Source organism: Drosophila innubila, chromosome X, assembly GCF_004354385.1.
Source record: "Drosophila innubila isolate TH190305 chromosome X, UK_Dinn_1.0, whole genome shotgun sequence".
Classification (NCBI taxonomy): domain Eukaryota; kingdom Metazoa; phylum Arthropoda; class Insecta; order Diptera; family Drosophilidae; genus Drosophila; species Drosophila innubila.
In genome coordinates this window covers 18,804,824-18,827,183 of record NC_047626.1, presented here as the reverse complement: position 1 = coordinate 18,827,183, position 22,360 = coordinate 18,804,824, and the positions used below count along the sequence as shown (strand labels likewise).

The 22,360-nt window shown below is 36.2% G+C and overlaps 3 protein-coding genes across 3 annotated transcripts in view; 1 reads left to right on the top strand and 2 right to left on the bottom strand.

Moving 5' to 3' along the window:
* The window catches only part of LOC117787821 (atrophin-1), a 44,216-nt gene that overhangs the window by 5,744 nt on the left and 16,112 nt on the right, over window positions 1-22,360 (top strand). Inside the window, exon 2 of the mRNA XM_034626444.1 lies at window positions 21,753-22,269. The gene's annotated coding sequence lies outside the window, so the exon portion shown is untranslated. The remainder of the gene's footprint in view (window positions 1-21,752; window positions 22,270-22,360) is intronic.
* On the bottom strand, window positions 11,001-11,916 carry LOC117784870 (homeobox protein AKR-like). Its single transcript, XM_034622725.1, has 2 exons — window positions 11,700-11,916; window positions 11,001-11,641 (listed from the first exon to the last, which is right to left on the bottom strand). The coding sequence occupies exons 1-2, from the start codon at window positions 11,776-11,778 to the stop codon at window positions 11,067-11,069; spliced, it is 654 nt and encodes a 217-aa protein (XP_034478616.1). The 5' UTR covers window positions 11,779-11,916; the 3' UTR covers window positions 11,001-11,066.
* On the bottom strand, window positions 16,861-17,514 carry LOC117784881 (S-phase kinase-associated protein 1). Its single transcript, XM_034622736.1, has one exon. It carries the CDS (start codon window positions 17,348-17,350, stop codon window positions 16,919-16,921), a length of 432 nt encoding a protein of 143 aa, XP_034478627.1. The 5' UTR covers window positions 17,351-17,514; the 3' UTR covers window positions 16,861-16,918.

Sequence of the window (22,360 nt, the reverse complement as noted above, 5' to 3'; positions counted from 1 at the left end):
TTAACTCGCTTGAGCTAGTTCAATAGAATTCTTCGATCATAATCTGAAATAATTTCTTAGTTTTGTAGATTATTATTAGAGTCATGACATGCAAATGTTAAACAGATAAATAATTTTAATATATTTAATTTTGAATGTTATCAATGCTGTGCTTCATTATTATAAATGGAGATGAACAATGTTTTCTTAAACTTGGCGAATCCCTTTAAGATAAACACGAGTGCAACTGTTTAAAAGTTTCTCAAATGCAAATGTGAACGACAATTTTGCATGCAAATCTCTCTATAGACGGTATTCGTAATCCCCTATATGGTTTCGGCCCTGGTTCGCTTTGAGCTCTCTCAGTTGCTCAGTATCTGAGTTGTTGTTGTGGGCGGCCCGTTCAAAGGCGCCGAATGCAATTGCAGTTGACGATTAACATTTCAAGAGACTTCTCAATGGATGACAATGAGATGCGAGATTGATCTTATATGGGGAAGCTTAGAGGGCGGCATCTTAATTTGATTTCCGATTGCACTCGTAATACTTAAATTTAAAACTAGGCAAGTGTTGAGTGTACTCATAGACTCATAGATGTGTGGCAACTTACAGCTCACAGCAAATGAGCCTTGTTAAGAATGTTGTCGATGTTGCAACACCCGCAACAACAACAACAACAAAAAGAGCAACAGCCACTCAAGCGCATCACATATGGTTTATCAATAGTATTTTTTTTACTTTGTTAGGAAATTGTTGTACTATGGATATTTCAAATATGAGTTTGAGTACCCGAAAACCTTCTCCCGGCCTCGATGAGTCAACACAGCGAACAAAAGTGGAGCAACAGCAGCAGCAGCAGCAACATTTGTGTCTATGTGCAACGCCCACTGGGTGTGGAGGTTGTCGTTGTTGCCTGGCCATGCCTTGACATGCTCATACATGCACATACATGCACACATACATGTAGATATATAGATTGCAAACAATTAGATTTGATTTGCTGTGGCAGCTTTTCATTTACATTTGCCGATGACAACAGCAATTGAAACAGGCAACTGAAACAATAATATTAGAAAAAAAACAATAAAGTTAATAAACAAGAGCAACACATGACACTGCTCAAGGTACAATGTCAAGACCTCGTGCCACATATGTATATGCATGTTGCCGCACCACAGGCAACCACCAACAACCACCAACAACCACCAACAACCAGCAGCAACCACTGGCAACCATCGTCAAGGAATGCGATGAGTGAATTCCCAATGCGATAATTCTCAAGAACACTTGTGGCACTTGCCACATTTTTGGTGGCATGTAATCGAGCCGATCAGCGTGTGTCTCAAATGACCGAAACGAAGCGAACCATTGACTCATTGAATCATTGATTCATTGTTGCATTGTTGTATTGTTGCATTGATTCATGTGCGGCACTTTCAAATTGCAGATACAGTTGGTCAAGCGTCTGGCATGGACACGCTCTATTTGCTGTTGGTTCTTCTTGCCAACTTACCAACTTGCCAACTTGCCCGCCAGTAGCCAGTTGCCAGTTGCCAGCTGCTGATGGCCATTGACCAAGTTAACAAGTTGGCTTCAAGTGCGTGAGTGCTGAAAGAGTTGCGCGCTTTTGGCCAAAGTACAAGTCGCTGATTAAGGAACAACAAAAATGTAATCAGTGGCAAATGTTTTACCAAACTGCAACTTGTTATAGTTTCATTTGGTGTACTTCTTAAAAATGTAAAGTGACCATGGAGGACGAGAAAAGCAGATAAATAAATTGTGTTTTGTAAGCCAGTCGATTACAGAGCATGTCAATATCAGTAAAGTGACCATGGAGGACATTAATAAGATATGTAGAATGCAATGCAATACAATACAAAAAGAAAGCATAAAAGTTGTAGGGGTGTCAAAAAATATAGAACGAAAGTTGATGAAATAATGTTAACAAAAAAAATTTAAATAAATGAATAAAAATGTGTAAATATTATAAAAATGCATAAATAAATGGTATCTATATCATCTGGGAGCATGAATGATATAGATACCATTTATTTATTTACCATTATTATTAAAAAGTAAAATTTTAAAAATTTAAAAATTTAATAAAATCCTAAATTAAAAAAGGTGTAACCATGTTGTATCAAAACAATTGAAACAATCAGTAAAGTGATCATGGAGGATGCATTTTGTAATTGCAGCTTTATATAATATCCAAATTCGAGGAATAATGCGATCGAGTTGATTGGATTGATCAGTAAAGTGTAAAGTAAAGTTAATATAAAAAAAAACAAAGTTAAAGAGCAATGGGAAAAAACTATAAATATATTGCACTCATTTAACACTAAAGTAACCATGGAAGAAAGGTGAAAGAGTTGAAAGTCATGGGGCTAAGCAAACAAGAAAGTCGAAAACTATAAGAAACTGGGAAAGGGGCACAAAAAAGAAAAGAAAAGAAAAAATAAGTAAAAAAAAAAGAGATTGCGAATGTAGAAAAGAAAAATAAAGAAATCTTCTTGGTTAAATAAGACAATATTAATTTTGTTTAGAATTTATAATAGAATGTAATGTAAAGCTAGCAAGGGGAATTGATTCATATTTGAACAGGGTCAAAGGTTATTTAATTGCAACTTAAACTTGCCCCGTTTTGAGAACTTAGCGATGCTTTCACTTTCAAATTTGAGACTTATCTGACAACCCGATCTGCAATCGCTTTGTGAGTGGCCAGTTGACGCCTTTCGTGAACCGCGTCTGACCTCCTGTACCTGCCCTCGGTCGGTCGGGGAGTCGGTCGGCCAGCCTGAAGCTTTGGCTCCACTCCAATTTGACGGACTTTGTAACGCTCTTGTTTATAGATAAATTGATGGCGATTGATAAGATTTGTATTTAGTTTATTGTTGCTGTTGTTGTTGTCGGTTGAGTGCTCGATTTTTGTATTTTCGATTCAATTTCGAATTAAATGCGGGAAAGCAAATGAAATCGAAATCAAAATGGCGCAATGACATTTAAATTGGCTACGAATTTGCGGCTAGAAGTGAAGCAAAGCGTTGGCCGCCCTACAAAACGTGCCCCCCATTGTTGCCGCTAGTTGTATCTGTTTGTTTTTTTTTAAGACAACAACAACAACAACAACTGCAGCAACAAAAATAACAGCAATAACAGCGGCAACAAACAATAAAAAGCCAACGGGCCAAGCGACTTGACAAAATGAAATGCGCTCAAATTAAAGTGATTTTTTTTTCTTTCGTTATTGCTTCAAATTTTAAGGCGGCTATTTTGGTGGTTGCTGTTGTTGTTGTTGTTGTTGTGGTTGTCGTTGTTGCTGGCGCCCTACTGTAACGAGCCGCAGCAGCGGTAACAACAATTACAACTATAAAAATTATGACTGTTGATCTAATTATGGCTTTGACTGTGTCTCGCGGCAACCTTGGCACCAATTTGCGTCTTTATTTTTACGAGCATTTGATTTTTGTACTTCTTTTACATTTTTCAAGCCCTGTTGGCTTGGCACAAGCTGCTTTTGGCTTTCTCTCAGCCACATTCTAATGCCACACCCCTTCTACGCTGTGGTCTACTTGCAACGCCTTTGGCTTGTCTCTTGCCTCCAATTTGGCCACAACGGGGGCCCTCAATTAACGTTAATCAACAATTGCATTGCAACTGCAACAACAACAACAACGAAAAACAACAACAACAACAACAACACCCACCCACCCGAAAATGTTGCTACATGCCACGGCTGTTGTTGCACTTTATTAGTTACCTAAAGCAAATCTAAGAAAATTCAACAAAAAAATTTGGTAACACAGCAAAATATTTTAGATAGCAAACAATTATCCCCAGGCCAGAGATATTTACTTGTTGTTGTCGTCGTTGTGGTTGTTGTCGTTGTTAATATTTTGATATAGTATATGTTGTATGAGCATGAGCATTGCAGTTGTTGTTGCTGCTGCACGAACCGCTAAATAAAAGTAAAAGTTTCTGTTTTGCCCATTTGCGCAATTTGACGCCGATAAAACGAAAGACTTAAGAAACGAACTTTAGCATTTTTGCTTGGCCAAGACAAATGTGAACACACTACACACACACATAAACATAAATGCTCGCCCAATTCTGAAATGCAGTGGGCATGGCCAGAGTCAAGTACTGTCAAGACATTTAGGGTTTGGGAACAAAAAGGGGTGTTGACAATGGCCAAAAAGCGTTAAGCATTTGTCGAGCGCAAAGCCCAAAATGACTCCATTTAGTCAGTCGTTGGCTATAGCTTTATGTCTCTATGCTAATTGCCAGCTGATGAATTGCAATATTATGTACCCAAAAGAGTAGATTGGAGTCCATTGCCTGCAAGATGCAGGAGGTATAAATATAAACATTACAAATTTAAAATATATTCATTTTGATTATTCAATATTATATATTATAATTATTTATATCTTGTGTTGCGATCAATTTGAAGAGTACCTGGACGGAAAGAGTATGTATTTTGCATATTTGCATAATCGTTGCACTTTGTATTACGAATAGATCGTTTTCGAGCATGACAGGGTTGTCCGACCGTAGATACCATTTGTTTATGTAGTTTTAGTTTGTTTTTTATGGTCATATTTATGTAAATTTAATGGGCGTGACTCTGTGATTTGTGGTTGCACAAAGGCAGCAGCAGCATACACAGATGTAGATACAGTTGTATCTATATTGATAAATAATATAAATATTTAAATGACCTGTGAATAGTATCCATGAATGTTGACAATGTCGCTGCCGGCGGCCCTTTCATTAAATTGGAACTCCACGTTGAATTTGAATTGACAATCGCTTCGATTAGCTGCATTATGGATTGCTTTGCAAACAAGCTCTCAACTCTATTGATATGAATACACACACACACACACATTCATATACATTTTTGCGGTTGTACTGTCAGATTCGTTGCACTCATTAGGCCAATTGAATTGGCCGCTTGGCTTTTTGGCCGCCAATCGAAACAAGTCGTAATTGTGTTGTTAAGGCCGTCGGTAATTCGATATGATATATGTGTGTACATATATGCTGCATATCAAATGTGTACACACACAAGCTGGCTTGTAAATTCCGTTATACAGGCCAGGCAAACACTCGAAGCATACAACAAAAATATTAATTACTTCCCTTTTACTAGAATTTGCATGTTGGCTTTTCATTTTTCGTATCTTGTATTTTGGCTTTCAGTTTTCAGTTTTTTATTTGTCGCTTTTCTGTATCAATTAAAACCCAATTATGACCGTAGGCACGGCTTGGAAAATATGCACAAAGATAATGCCTATCCGGCCATAACGGGTTTCACACACACACACACACCCAAGGTTAGCCCGACTTCAATTCCAATTCCAACTTCAACTCCGACTTCGACTCGGATTTCGACTCCGACTCCGATTCCGATCAAGTGCGTGTCAGCCAATCAATGGTAACACTCAGCGGGTTGCCGTCGACACCGAAAAAATTATTAATATTTATTTAGGCCCACGAATGCCTGTTGCATTATATAGCTTTATAATATAGCTTTAAAATAGCTGAATTCTAAAACTCATCGATGACAACCCTTTTGTAAATTGTCATTAATTTGCAATTAATTTAAGATTAAATTATAACTGGGCAAATTAACAGTCGTCCTAAAGGAGTATATTGTATTTTGTTTTCATTTAATTTTAATATACACCTATTTTCCCCAGATCTGCAACTTTTTACAATTAAACTAAATTGTTATGCATGGGTTAAAATGGTGGATGATCTTTATAATTTATAATTTCTATTATTTATTAATGCTTACTTCTTACTTATTAACTTATAAATTGACATAAACAGGTGATCTACTGATCTATTTACAATTATTACTTATTACTTACTTGTACATACATATATGCTGTCTTGAAGAATTTGTGGCTTTGACTTTTACAGTTTTGCATATCGATTAGATATGGATTGGTAATTGCGTATACGCATTGTATGCTTTTAAATTTATGCTCCACATTTGGCATTCTCTGTGGAGCAATTTGTTGGTCTTATGCAATTGTTTGATTTGCTCCTCAAATTGCAAAAACAATCATCGATCGAACTATGCTACACAATTTGTCAATGATGCAACATAATGTGTGTGTGTGTGTGTGTGTCTCTTTCACTCGCTATCAGCCCGTCTCGTTCGACAACGTATGCCACAATTTTGCTCATATTACCTACAAATTTATCTGCTCATTTGGATCGTTGCTTTTTTCAGGGCGTGGCACACATTTTGCTTTGGGCCAAAACAATTTGAGATTACAATTATGTTAACATTATTTAATTTATTTTTGATCAAAGCAAATGAGGAAATTGTTTATTGAAATTGCAAAAATGCAAAAGGAAAAATTCAACGAAATTTTCAAACACTTGTATCTTTGAGATGTATCTGCCAAATGAATTATAATATAATGTATCCATCGCTGAAGAGAGAGAGAGAGAGAGAGAGAGAGAGTATAATATGCTATTCTATGCAATCATGCTAGTACACAGGGTATCTGAAAGTCGATCACTTTTCATTCATAATTGTTTATGTTTCAGCTGTCAGTGACTTCTAATTCAAATGCTGTTGTCAGTTTTGGACTCGCCCCGCGATTCTTGGCAATTGGCCAAGTTCCTGCCAACTTAGTCGTTTGAGCCATGTGTCGTGTCCATGTCGATGTCGCCATGTCGTGGCGATGGCAATCGATTGCACTCAGCTTGATGTGGCAGCCACACGTGGTGGTCCCATCGATTCAGGTGGTCGATCACATTGTCGGTGTCACATGTCACTTTGATAAGATCAGTTCGGCCTCTGTTTTATCTGCCACTGTTGCTGCAAATGTATTTGTATCTCTATTTCTAAATGCATGCTTATCTGCAATTATATCTCTAACGAAGTCTGTATCTGTGTCTGTTATGGCAATAAATTTGTCATTGTCTGATTGATTCTTAATATATTTGTAAATGTATCGCCATCTATAATTGAATCTTTATCTGTATCTAAATCTACATCTGAATCTGTATTGCTTGTTACAATAAATTTGTATTAGTTTGAATGATTCCAAGTATGACTCTCAGGTAATGTATGTTTGAAAATGTATCTGCAATTGTAAGTGTAACTTTATCTGTATCTGTATCTATATTCCCATCTTTATCTCTATTTGTTGTTGCAAAAAGTTTGTGGTGGATTGAATAATTTGAAGACTGATTGATATATCATCTGTAAATCAATCTAATTCTGTATTTATATCTCCATCTGTATCTGTATTGATTGATTCTATGACTGTTTGCTTACTAACTTATTTGTATCTGTTTCTCCTGCTGTAAATGTATCTATATCTCCCTACATATCTGTATCTGGTTTTGCAATACATTTGTCATAGGTTCGGGCACAGTTTGATTGATTCTAAGCATGACTGTCTGGACAAGTATTTGGCTCAATATAGCGACAACATTTTGCGCTCAATTGCAAAATTACAAATTGCAACTGTTTGTTCTCGATATCTGTATCTGTATCTGTTACTGCAACTGAAACTGCTACTGCTACTGCTACTGCATTTGTATCTGTATCTGTTCTTTTTGACTCAATTTATGCGTTTCCTGTGCAATTAATTGCAATTCCAAGTATTCGCATATTGTGCAGTCAGAGCTTTGGCATTCTAACGATCCATATAAAAGATAATTACACCTCAATCGCTTCTTGATGCTGTCATTGATCGCATCCTGTTTCTCGTGGCACGTTGCACGTTGCACGTTGCACGTTACAGGTTGCACGTTGCACAAAGCTAATCCATTGAATAGCTCAAATTTATTCCAGTTAACACGCTTCTTGACCAGTTTTGGCGTTGGGTGCCAAGTGTCTGCCCAAATGTGGTCGTCTTGGACATTCTCCAGCTGCCGACGGTCTCGCCCCCGTATGGGTACAGAGAGAGGGGGAGATGCGGAGGGAAGAGGGATTGTCATTAGAGTTGATGTGTCCCACGAGCCGGCATCTATGTTAACGTCTTTTATGGCATTTTAAAGTCATTCATAGTGTTATTATTGCTAATCAACTTGGCAGCAGACGGAGACTGAGATAGAGATGGTTATGGAGGAGGAAAACAGGGGTAACCAAGAAGAAAATCTCAACATAAGCTTTTATTGTAGCTCAGACAAATTATAACTGCAATTAAATGCGATAAGTGAACGTTTTGGCCTGAAACTGGCAATGAATCACACCATTAATTTCTTTTGACTAAAATGCCGTCATAAAATACACATGTGGCTAAACTTCTGAAATCCTTATTAAAAGTAATATTCGTTAAGTACTTGCCCTTAAAAAAATTTGTTTACTTCAATCAAAAGTTGAAGTCTGGCTTAACTGTAAAATTTTAATATTTAATATTTAAATTTGCGAAAGACTTTGCGAATTCCTGTTCCTGTTTTTTTTTTACGAGAACATGTATGCTTTGAATCCTCTTTCCTCTACAAAAAAATACAAGACTTCAGATACTACAACTTTTCGTAAATACAAACTACCCGATAACCAAATGTTTCTACTTAGAGAGTTTTCTGTACAGTTTAAAATAAATTGTTTTTCTTTTTTAAATAAAATTCTGTAACGCTCCAATGATTCTTTTTTAATCCATTTTCGTTTTCTTTAATCCATACTATTTTGCAGTCTGTCTATTGTTAATATCAGATGACAAATAATATAAGTAAATGGAATTGATGATATTTTAAAGGGAAGATCTTAAGTAATTAAGATTATTTTCTTCTATTCTATTTTTACCACTTTAGCTGAAATTGAATATCTGAATCACTTACAAGTGAATTGAGCTTCCACTGATATATGTACTTATAATATTATTTACTGTCTCGTGTAGATTGGCAAAAGATGTGTCAAAGAATATTGTTTCAATGTTGAAACTGCATCATAGATATAATCCTTTCTTTATATTTTACCTGTAACATAAAAATACAATTGATATACAAATTAGATTTTACATGTTATAATTGCTCCTCATAAATTGAGGTCTAGTCAAGTTAACTGAAATAAATGTTTGCAATATAAATAGTAGAGAATATACTCATAGTCAAGAGTTGAGTTTAAAGAGGGAATTGTATGTTTATAAGTAGATGCAACCAACTTACCACTCACTGTTTTGGTTTTGTCTTAGACCTATTGTTAGCCATTCTTAAATCACAGTAATTGTCTGTGTTTTTTGCACCTTTCAAACAGGTGAAAGGCCAAGTTAATGGCATAAAATGAATGCAGTTGTTTTGCTGAATTGCCCGTTTTGTGTTAACAACCCACACGCACTTTGGGCCAACACTTACACACACACACACACACGCACGATCATTATGTAGATTTATGACTTCAACACTTGCAACTGATAGCAAGCCTCTCCACACCTCTGTCCCCTCCCCAGTCTTTGCCCATTGTGCTCCTCAGTCCTCAAGTTGCGTCGTTAACAAAGTTGTTTGTTTATGAGGCGCTTGCATTGAATTATGGCACGATATTAGCAACAATTTAGCAGGCAGACATGTCGCCAGCTTCAATAATCATTAACAACGACACTTGGCCGCTGCTTGTGGTCGCTGACTGTATGTGCTCGTACTTACATATACACTGATACAAATAAAACGCTATTGTACAATTTTAAATATTCATCTCTTATATTTTGTTTTTAAAATGAAACAACTTTTAAAGATAAATTCATACAATTCAAAAAACACAAAAAGAAATAACAACACGCTTTCTATAATTTTAAGATTTTATTGTACTCGACGTATTTGTTATACAAAAGGTTATTAACTTTTATTTTTGAAGCAAAATTAAAACTTTTTCTCAAAGCCATTTTTATAGGATATGTATAAAATTATGAATATTGTCGCAAAATCTAAAAAAGTGTCGAAAACCAAAACCTTTTTATCAGTGTAAGTATTTGCTGACATACTATACATAGATAGACAGCTCGTTGTATGCAGTTTATCTAGGCCTTTTGCTTGGCCTGGCCCAAGTGGGCGTTTCAAATTGGCTTTATTAATCATTTTGTCATAATAATCAACTTTAATTAAATTCAATTTCCAACTCAATAACAGCAACAACATGCAAGTATACAACATACTGATTGGTCCGATCGTACGAAAATTGTTATTAAATTATTACGAAATACTTTGTAATGCGACCAAATTGCAGCTCAAAGTAACCCCACTGCCCCCTCCCCATATTGCTGGGTGTCAAGAGTTCTAATTGGGTCTTTTATATTGCTTTATAACGTGCTGATAACAACAGCATTATAATATATATAATTGCCACCGAATTTGCATACGAGGAAATCAAAACTTTAACCGAATCAGATACATAGATAGTCGCAGACTGAGAGAGACAGGAACAGAAACGAGCTAAATAACAACAAATAATCTCAGTAATCTTGCCTATAGCATTTGCTACGACATTATGTGCCCCTCCCTCGGCCTCTCTATCTCCTTCCCTCCTTCTCTCCCTTCCTCCATGCCGCCCCCAATCCACAGCACATGCGAGACAGAGAGGGGCGTAACGAAACGTTTGTTTAAACGTTGTTTAATGACCAGTTGTAAGTAACAGGCAATTGCACAGTGGCACCAAGCTCATTGGCATTGGCTTTAATTTAATCTGCAACAATGTTTCATATTTCCAGCTTAAACGTTGTAGGAATATTTACAAACATTTAAAATAAATTAAACAAAAATAGTTAATATAAAATTTAAATTATGACATTATTATATTATATATTATTTGAGAAATACTTCTTATTTATTGTGTATATTTATGTACACTTTTTTGTAAAACTGTATATTTAGAAGAAAAAAAAATGCTTAGCTCAATAAAAACAGTTTTTTTCTCCGAAAATTCATTTGTATTATTAAAAATAATATAATTAAAAATTGTGTGGAAAAAGCATGCTAAATATCATCTTAGCGGGCATTACTTTGTTAATTTATTATTTGAATATTTTATTAACAAAAGATAAAGCACATTTTGATGCATCTTGGATCAATAAATGGATATTGTTTGGATAAACTGGATAAAATTAAATATCAAACAAGGCCTAAATGAAATTGATGCAATTTTTATCAACATGCTCCTGGCCAACCTCGCTTGACCTGGGCACTGGGACATCAGATTGGCGGCAATTGTTGTTGCGATTTGCAGAGCTGTTCATTTTGATGCCATAGTTGGGCATTGACTTCTTGGCACGACGCGAGATGGTGAAATGGGACGGATTGTTGCCATCGCGCCGAATCATGCCGGGCAGAATGCGGCGCCGAGCATTGATGAACCAGTTGTTCACCTGCTGAACCAATATGTCGCCCTTGTTGGCCAGCAGCTGCTTCTCCATCTCGCTGGGATAGGCATTGTAGCGATGCTCGTAGAGCCAGCTCTTGAGGATCTTCACAGCTTGCGGTGGCAAATTGCCACGACGTGTTGGTTGCTCCTCATCGAGTCCTACTGGGTGCCGCATCTCGTTGCTGTCATCGGAAGCGCTGGCCTGCTCTGGCACTATATTCATGTCCACCTCAATGTTAACGGCAGCCATTAGATCATGCTGATCTGTGGTCAGCACCGGTGCCATCTCTCCTTGTGACATCTCTTCCTGCGGCTCCTTGTTGTAGTCGTCGCTACCTAAGGGCAAATGATTGTGGATTTTGGCGATTACTCTACGGGAGAGCGGAAGACTCACCTGTTCTCTCCATTCTTTTCGTGAAATCAAGAATTCGCTGTCGAACTTCATCAGATAACATCAGTTCATCGGCAGACATCGTTACCAAATATTCGACAACGATTTCAGTTTCAGTTTATTTAGGAGAACAAGCTCTTTAAGTTTCTCAAAATGCAGAGATTTAATTCAAGACAAAATCTTATGACTGCTGAACTGCTTTAAGCACTAATCTCAAATACGAAATCAATATTTCACATGACAAGTTCATGTGTCAAAAAGTCGAAGGCAACTTTACCAATTGACAACCTGATTTTCATTTTCACATATTATCAGGACTACAGTTGACAAAAAGCTGGCTGCTATTCAGACGCAGCCAACTAAGCGCTGTGTGTTGTGTCAGTTTATGTTTATACAGTGCAAAAATAGGTGGCAACGCTAATAAAGGATGAAACAACCGAAATCGATGAAAGGCGCAGTGCTGCCTGTATTCAATAATATAAAATAAGCAGCCAATTTGGTTTAAAAAGGTTAACAAAGTAACTTTTTTATTAAAATAAATCAAGCACTTTAAACATTAATCCCAAACAAATTTGCAACGAGAAGAAATTGAATCAATCTTTTTTAAAAATTATTTTATTTAGCATGTCATAAGTTATTCAGAACATTCCGAGATAAAATTAGTATACGTTGAAGTCTAAAAATATAATTTACATAAGACACGGCATAAATTCAATTGAACTTGGTAAAAATCTTTTAATTGTTATGCAGTGCTGTCCAAGTAGTGTACCACTGTGCACACTGGTGCGTGTGCTTCTTTTGCACGCCAGTTGCTCGAACTTTAATGTGGGCCTGTTACCATATTCGACTGCAATCAACTCGCATGATATATGAATAATCCCAGACAGACGGAGACACTCTCCGGTCTCAGTCTCAGTCTCAGTCTCAATCTCAGCCTTCGCCTCAGCCTGATACTTACTCATAGTCTGGGCTTAGTTAAGTCTTGCGGCTTGTTACAAATTTCGAATTTTTTTTTTTGTCTAAATACCCAGTGATCATTAAAAATAGTATATGAAAAAGCTTAGCTTTGTGCAAATATTTGTAACAGACATTAGATCGTATAAAGTAAGTATTTATGGTCAATATTACCGAGCTGCAATATACAATGAAAAACTTCATCAAATCATGAATGCTGCATATTATTGATATATATTTCCATTATACAAAATCACAATGAGCTCGATGAAAGTCTTAATATATGAATAAAGAATAAAGTTGGGTTTACAGTTCAGCTGCTTTTTGTTTCATATATAATACATCTGTAAAAAAATTTTATTTTTATGTCTCATTTTTAATATTATTGTTAATTAAGGATCTTTAAAAAATTCCTGTTTTGTCATATTATAGAGACGTAGTAACTTTTCTGTTTATAATAAATATATAAAGAAAAGGAATCTACTTTCGATTCGCTTAAGTCCTTATGATCAGAGATCTACAATACTTTAGTTTGTAGGTTCTTAACAATATATTGATCATATGCAATTTAAATGTATTATCATGTTTTAATGGGTATATTGTGGCCAAGCAGTTGCGACTTAAGTGTACTTACTTGTTGCTGTCTTTATCGGCAGTTTGTCCGCTAGTTTATTGCACTTTTGGCAGTTGAAATTTATTAGCCATAATTAACGGGTCTACTCCCACTGCCTTCTGCCGGTTTACTCTGTTCTAATGGCCAAATGAACTGGGTTCGATGCCAACTCGATCAGAGATTTGGGTACGGCTACCGGTCAGTTGTTTTAATTGCTTTATGGCAAATCGAAAGTACCATACCCGATACCATTGAAAACTCAAGTTTTTTTTTTTTCTTTTTTTTGTAGGAAAGCCTCGCAATTCTTTAATGATATGAAACGCCCCCTCCGACTGTTCGACTCAATTATTTTTGTATTTATTTTCGTACACAATAATTATGTTTACGACCATGACAGCATATGTATAAAGTGCAATCTCATCTTTCACCAGTTGCCCATTTAAATCAAGTGAAGTGAAGTCAAATTCAAGTCAAGAGAGAGAAAAATCAAACGTGAATTCCATTGAATGTGAAAAGCGGCGCGGAAATTATGACGCGTTTTTCCTTGGCATTGAACGAGAAGGTAAAGTGAATGTCGGAGAGTTATCAAAAGGCGAATTGCAGCTGTTGTTGTTGTTGTTGTTGTTGCTATTGTCATTGTTATTGTTATTGTTGTTGCTGTTGTTATTGTTGCTATAACAGTAGCAAGGCTTTTGTCAGCTGGGTACCCAGTCAGCAAGTCAACCTGTCCAACTCCAACTCCAGCTCCAGCTGCAGCTTAAGCCCGACTCTGTTGGCCTGGCCGGAAGCGTTAACAAATTTGCACAAAGATCGTTTTGGTTTTGGCCAAAAGCCAAATGGCGCCACGGCACGCGCATCATCATCAGCATTTAATCATCATTATTATCATCCTCATCTTAAGCGGCAACAACAACAACAACAATAACAGCAATAACAATAACAACAACATCAACATGAATAACAACAACAGCTGGCAACAAATTCATTTTCATTTTGGCATTTTTGTTGTTGCTTTTCGCTATTTGCGGTTCGTGTTGCGGTTGTCGGCTTTTCAATTACGGCTGCCAAAATAAAAAGGCGCAATTTTTGTTGCTGTTCAATTATAATGGGAAGCCCCTGAATAGAGTGAAAAAAAATATTTATACTCTACAACATATTACAGAAAAAACACGGGACATAAAAAGGCCACACTACATAGGAGAACTTAAGATTTATTTCAACAATTAAGTGCTCACTAAATTTGAAACTGTGTTAAATATTTAAACGGAATGTTTGACTTTTATATTCTAGGAGTGTTGAAATGCGTAGCAATGCAATTCTTCGTTACATTTTATGTTACCTAACCTTTATTATTTTGAACCTAAGTAAAATTTAAAATTATGAATTTCTATTACAAAGTGCAAATAAACAAACTGTTTGACATTCGATTGCTCTTAAATTAAGCACAGTTATGATTATGATTAGGTCGATAAAAATCATGGTTCTGTCTGCGTAAGGCTATTTATTTTTATTCTAAGGAAATGTAAAATATTGTCATTTCAGATCATTCAGTAGAAAATGGATTGTATATTTATGAACATATCGAGACCTTTTTGCATAAATGTGGCAAGCGACATTTTTCCAAAACTTTTATTTTCATGCAATTGTTTTCATAAATACCAACAACATCTGCAACCAAAATATTAAATTTTAATTTTATAAATTAACGGAGATATTGGCCTGTCAATACGAAACAAGACACACGATAATTCCGAAAAACACCCTCCTGTAAAATTAACTTTTTGCCGCTTGCTCGATATGATATACTTTTGAAACTTAAATATGGTTAACATCAGAATTCATTGCAATAAATAAAAAAAAAGGTTTTGCAAGAAGTTCAAAAGAAATAAACCCATTGAGAATTCAAATTAATGGTTAACCAATAAAAAAAATCTTGCTACAAATTTGTTCTCCCTTAAGTATTGTTTGTCCACTGTCAGTTGCCGGCCAAGAGGTTAACGGGCTTAAGGGCCTCTCAGCACCTGTCATAACTAACAAATGTCAGCAATTTGTCTGACAGCCCATTCAGATTCAGTTGTAGATTCCGATTCAACTTAAGATTCAGATTCAAATCGAAACTCATAACTCACAATTCGCAATCAGAGAGTCGACAAATGGTCGGCAATTTATTGTGTAATCGACAATTCACAATTTGCCATACGTTTCGCTGGCATTCCGAATTTCATATTCCACATTTTATAGTCCATGTTCCGTATGTCGTATTTCGTATTCCGTATTCCAATTTTAATATGACGACTGTCGGTTGGTTCTCACAATTGCCACATTCGATTAATGCAATGTCTGCTGCAATTAATGCGATTTAATTATAGTACTGAATGTCGAACTGCGAATGACGAATGCGGTGGGTCTTTGAGCCCCGTTACTTACGTATTTGGCCATTTGCTCAATGGCCAACGCAATACAAACAAAATGCAAATGAAGAAGCCAACAAATTTCTGATTTCTTCTTCGTCAAAAGCGTATAATTGTTTGGGGTGTTGTTGTTGCTGTTGTTGTGGTTGTTGTGATTGTTGCAGTAGTTGTTGTTGCGCATGCGTGTGAGCAGACACTAACAACTCGGTGACAAAAGGCGTTCGACAAAGTCGCAAACAACAAATGCAAGCAACAGAAAAAAACAAAAAAATGCACAACGCAACATGAAAATGAAAATGAATGGAAATTAATGCACAGCACGCGAAAAATGCATTAAATGTGCACAAATACCAAGAAATTTGCAAAGAGCAGGTGGGGCCAACAATCTAGCCAGGTACTCAGTACTCGGTACTTGGTACTCGGTACTCGGTCGTCGTACTCCTCATTGTACTTGTAAATGTCTATTGAAATTTTCATACATGGTTATGCTCAAATATAAATTTTTAACTTAAAAGTAGTTAGAAGAAAAAACAATCTATAAGGCATTCGAATGCGCACTTTAAACTGTTCAATTTAACTAACTTGACAATATTAAGGTAAATAATTGATCAAAAATAAATAAATAAACAATATTTCTCTTCAAAGAAGAAAAATTCGATTTCTTTATTCTTCTACAAAGAGAAATAACAGATAATGTTTAAAGTGATCAATAATGAAAACTGTAGTGAAATACCTTCTTTAAATGAAAATGCATGACTTAATAACTGGGTATTAGTTAGAATCCTAGGAAATGTTACAACAGATCGGAAATTAAACAGAAAATGTAAAGTGAAAAAAATTATCTTCAAAACTAGCCTAATGAGTGTAAATATTGTAAGGCTATGAATATAGAAATCAAATTGAAACTCTAGACAAAGGTATGTTTATATTCACTGCGGACGGTAGCTCGCGCTAGTGACGAAAGTAGTACGAAGGGTGGAATAAGGATAATTATGTAAATGTGTTGGTGATATTTCAACCATAATCCTTTCTAAACAAGTCTTTTAAGATGCTTACATATGAGAATATCCAGATTACAATAATTTGACAAAATGTTATACTATATTTAGTTACTACGATTTGGATGCCTTTTCAGTTTGAATTAATTCAATAAAATTATCAGCATCAGCAATTCTTAAATAGTTTGCGTGTACATATACAAATATATATAGTGTACAAATAGAGAACTTCTAACATAATATTAACTAATCAATGGGCGAAATTGTTCCCAGAATACGTAGGTATAATTCGGCGGATCCACGAATTCGTAACTTGCGAGCACAAAGCTTTAACAGCCAATTAATATCAAGGTAGTCGGCACCCTTCATGATAACCCGAACAGTGGAGAGTTTTTCACGTAGAAACTCCTTGTCCCAGTCATCGATCTGACGCTCGATGTCGGTGGGTTCCTCTTTGCTCTGGACCCACGCTGGTTCCTCGTCGTCTTTGTGGTACTCCAGCCAGAGAAGGATTTTCAGTAGTATATCATGATTGATGCCATGCATTGGAAGTATTGTGTCTTTATTCTCGGCATAAGAATACGAACACATTTGTTGAACTACCTTCGATCGCTGCAGGACTTTGAAATCGATGGTGATTAGATATCCGTCTCTTGATTCCAATCTTACGTAATCCATGTCGTAAATAATCCGATTTATATATGTAATAATAAATCAATATATTTATTGTAGATTTTGACAAAGTCGTCGAGACTTTTCACTAAGAATGAATTAGACAATTTGACAGTAAAAATGATATAGCCCTGTATCCGATAGCCCTTTGTTTAAAGACTTTAGCCCATTATTGGGTACAGGTCTTGACTTTACAAAAATATTGAAAATTACATAAATATATGTAAAGGCATACTTTTATAAACTCTAGTCTATTCATTTCAATACTCGACACAGTGTAGAGTGTTGTGAATGAAAATTATTATTTAAAATTTACGACCAGTTGAAATCGTACACTGTTTATTAGTTTCACAATTTGCAAGTTATTTTTTAAAAAGTTCTATTGAAAAGCTCAAATATTTCGAGGCTGTGGCAACAAGTGTTGTACGTATATATATATGTTGCATGTGGCAACTTGAATCTCAACCTCAATCTGTGTAGAAAATGAAAATAAAAAGAAAACTTTCTCGACAGCAAACAATGGTAGTCGCTTGTGGGCGTGGCACCTTTTCACATATGCCACAGTTTTCAAGTGCAAAGAGCATGGGAGCAAGTTGCAGGTGAAAACTGATGGAAAATGCTTGCCACATGCATCCGGCAATTCATATTGTTGATTATGAGTACTACGCATAAGACAAATAAATCATTATCATCATTGAGATGATATACAGTAAAGAAATCCACAAGATGTTTTTAGAGTATACTGGAAAGTTTGGTCTGCAGATTTCAGATCAATATTATTAAAAGATAAAGTCTTTATTTCTTTCTTCTTGTTGCGTTTCAATTTAAAATTAATTTGAATTCTAATATTCGATTAAATAAGATATAGATAAGTAACAATCGTGGTACTTTATACCATACATAGTAGGTGTATTGCTGCAAAGGCTGCCAGACTGTCAAATAAAATGTATAGTAAAACCCCTTCATGATTCAAATTAAGTTTTTCTTTCCTCTTTCTGTTCTTCTCTCTCCCTTTGTATGTGTTGTTTCACCTTCACATTACACAATACTATTTATGTATCTAAATACAGAATAGTACACATCCTTGTATCTGTAACTTTGTTGATTCCCAACGTTGCCACATCGTTAGTTTATGACTCAAAATACTACTAGTTGTCTGATTTCTTACACTTTTTGTCCATTTATGTGGGTTGCCAACTGACCAAATCAATATTATGATTTTTATGAATTTTTTTTTAATAAAAAATAATGTATTTTGCGTGCCGCGTTTTTGTATGCGAGGCACGATAAAGTGCAACAAAATATACACAAAAATGATTTAATAAGTTGTTAAGCAACTTGAAGTCAACCGGATATCGAACTCTGTTGGCCAAATGTTTTGCAATTTCCCCTAAGTTGTTGTTGTTGTTGGTGGTGGTGCTGCGGCTGTTGCATGTTGCAATTGTTGGCCAGATGCGTGTGGCACGATCTGTCGGAGCGATTCCTCAATTAAACGGCAGTCGAATTTGCAGCTTGCGCCCAATTAATGCCCCAAGTGGCAAGGCACAAACACTGCACACTGCACACTCCACACTCTACACTCCACACCCCATGTTGCAACTTGCAACTGCCTCAAGTTGCAACTCACAAGTCGATTAATCAAAAACTCAAACGCTTTGACGCTTATCGAACGTTTTAACGCCTGATAGCCGTTGATGATGATCAGACTCAAACTCAAGCTTAAACTCTGTGGCAGGGGCAGGGGTAGAGGGAGGTTGCAGTGGCAGATGCTGACGACAATCGTCAGCAGCAACAACACGTTGATTTACGAGTTCCGTTCGCACAATCTCACGCTTCATTCAAAGTGTCTGGCAACGATTCATTCGCTTTTGGCTGCATTCGTTTGATCATTCGATTCATTCATTAAGCGAAGCGAAGCGAGCAGAGCATCTCTTTCTTTCTCTCTCTCTTACTCGCCCTATCCCGCTCTCTCTCTCTCTTTCATTCGCGCTCTTGGTCTGGCCAACAATAATTGTTTTTATTTTTTTTTACGAGTATTGTTTAATCACCGACAACTTTTGGCTGCTTTGGGGTCTCTGTAATCATTTAGTTGATGTCTTTGGTGCTTTGATATCGCCGGCTTTCCATGAATAATAGAGTTGTTGCTGCCTCTGCTGTTGTTATTGTTGTTGTTAATGTGTAGCACTTGACAGCGGAAGGCATTCGAATTCGAATTTGAATTCGGATTTTGTGAGTCTCTGAATCGGACATGAATCGACAGCAAATTTGTCGGCTACTCGATGCGTTCGATGCTCGTTGTGATCCACATTTTCAATTTGAGTTTCAATTTGAGTTTCAATTTGAGTTTCAGTTTCAATTGGATTTTCAGTTGCAATTCAGTTTCAAGTTTTGTGTTTTTAGCAGCGTTTCAAGGGCGTCAAAAGCTTTGTATCGCAAATTATTATTGTGGTTTATTTGAATCAGTTGACAATTGTCATCAACTGCCATTTGTGGCTTCCACACAATTCCTGTTGCAGCTGCAGATGCACATCATAGTTAATTTTCAGTTAAATGTTTTTTTTACTTGACTCTCATAAAACTTTTCCAAAACTGAACTGAATAAAGCATAGGAAATTTTTTTGAATTTGAAAAAGATTGTATTCATGTTTTTCTGTTAATAGAGAAACTTAATTTCAAGTTTTCTTGTTGGACGAGTAGAATGATTATTGGAACTGTAAGTGAGAGAAATAACAAAAAGATACTTGACACACAATAAGTACTTATATATGTAAATCACGCCTGTTTTACAATACTCCGTGCTTAATTTGGGTCAATCATAAGAAGAAGTATAACTCCTATGTGTGTATGACACACACAGTTGATCATTAAGAAAACAGTTAGCAAATATCAAAGCCAAAAGCAAACCAAAGCAAAATAGACTAAAATAAACTAAAGTAAAGTAAAGAGTCGACTAATTAACACATCGAGAGCGAAACTCGATACGAGTTGTACCTGTAAATATAGGTCAGTTGGGCTGTAAATGTAGTTGGTAGTTGGTAGTACGTCTTTGGCTAGTATAAAAATAGCACTCGTATATAGTAGTATATAGTTCACTTAACGCCTCACGCGATCCAGTGCGAACTAATGTAATTTTGATGTACTGAGCACGCACAGTTGAACAAACAGCTTCAAAAATGTGTGTATGCTTGTGTGTGTATGGGTATGTGTATGTGTGTGTGTGTGTGTGTGTGTGTTGCAAGCAATTAACTGGGCGTCAAGTGTTGACCAACTTGCCACATTGGCAATAAGAAATCATCAAAGTGCTTACAGTGCATACTAACAGTATTCGTACTGTTATCCAAATGCATTCAGACATTCTTCAGTTTGTCGGCGACACTTTGAAAATATCTTCAGATTTCTGTTTGCCACTTGAAGAGTGCTTTTTTTTCATCTTCATCTTTATCTTCTTTTTCTTTTTCATTATGTGTTTTCCTTCTTCTGTGTTTTTCACTTAATTCCTGCGGCGTGCGCTCATTGAATCGAACAGTTTCCGCCTTTCGCCAGCAGTTGCATCACGATAACGATAACGATAACAACGAAGACAGACCAATGGTTAAGAGTGCTCAAGTCTTAGATTAAGACACACATTCTGCTCTTAGTAACAGACTCGGTGAGAAGACTCTTATTTGACATACAATTGTCTCACGATGTTGTTATCGATAACGATAACGTTAACGTTGATGTCAATTGCGATAACATTCTGGTGGCTAATTTTGTTGCCTTGTCAATGTCATAGTTTCAGATCCCAGTCCCAGACCTAGACCTAAGCCTAACCCAGACCTAGAAATAGGTATAGGTATGGGTATAGACCCAGACCCAGACCCAGATCACGTCTCAGACCCCAAAGCAGCCTTGATAAGCAGCTTTGAGAGTTGTGAGCTAGCGTCCAGTGCTGTTACCGTTTATAAATCTCTTAATTAAACGCTCATTAAAAATGTTAATTACGCATTTTAAGCAATTTAATTTCAACATTTTCAACTAGTCGTATTTTAATTGTTTTACTCTACGTTCCATTTCAATGGCAATCGAGTGACCCGGACTTGGAACCAGACATAAATTGGCCATAAAAACATCTGTGACGGTCCATTAGATTTGTCCGGTCTATTCGTAATTGCACTTGTGGCTTTTCCGGCTACCGATTTTGACTCTGACTTCGCCTGCGATTTTTATATGAACCTTGAGAAAATAATGAAAAAAAAAAATATACTTACAAAGAACTTGCGACATTTCACCTTAAAGCTTTCCCTCAAGCTTTCAAAACATTTAAAAAGTTTTAAAAAGGGTTTTTGAAAAAACAACATAAAATAATATTAAAATGAAATACATATCGAAATGTAATTGATTAATAATTTCTGCTCTTCCTTTGCAGTGCCTCAAATTGAAGTTGGCCGCGTCATGTTGTTGTCGCTGTCTGTGCAACATGTAGAGCAACATCAACAACTACAACAACAACAACAACAACCACGGCAAGAAGAACAAGAACATAAACAATTATCTCGCTGCAAGTATTGGCCAAGAGCAACAATACCATTAAAAACAAACTAAAAACCTGGTTTAAACTCGACTAATTTGCCAAGGGAAACGAGAAACGCAGTAACATTTTCAATATTGCCACCGGTCCCAAAAGTACCAGAAGTTGAGAGGTAAAGAGAACTAGACGTGTCTCCGTAGCCAGAAGCAAGTAGAACGAACAAAAGCAAATTAAAGCAACAACAACGACGACGAGAAAACTTGAAACCGACCGAAAAAGTAGCAAGAAAATTGCTGAATCTGTTCACAACAACAACAACAACAACAACAATAATAATAATAGCGACCACAACAACAACAAGTGTCGCCGTTTCTTAATGCGAAACAACCATTCTGTGATATCTTAAGATCCAAAGGTGAGTTGCAAAAAAAAAAAAAAAAACAAAAAACAAAAAGGCAAAAGCCAAACCCAATTCAGTCCAGTGGAACGGAAATGCATTTGCTTTA

Coding starts and splice junctions, on each gene's coding strand:
- LOC117784870 (XM_034622725.1), bottom strand. CDS start 11,778: ATGTCTGCCGATGAACTGATGTTATCTGATGAAGTTCGACAGCGAATT. Junction 11,642..11,699: donor GAAAAGAATGGAGAGAACAG/GTGAGTCTTCCG, acceptor ATTTGCCCTTAG/GTAGCGACGACTACAACAAG.
- LOC117784881 (XM_034622736.1), bottom strand. CDS start 17,350: ATGGATTACGTAAGATTGGAATCAAGAGACGGATATCTAATCACCATC.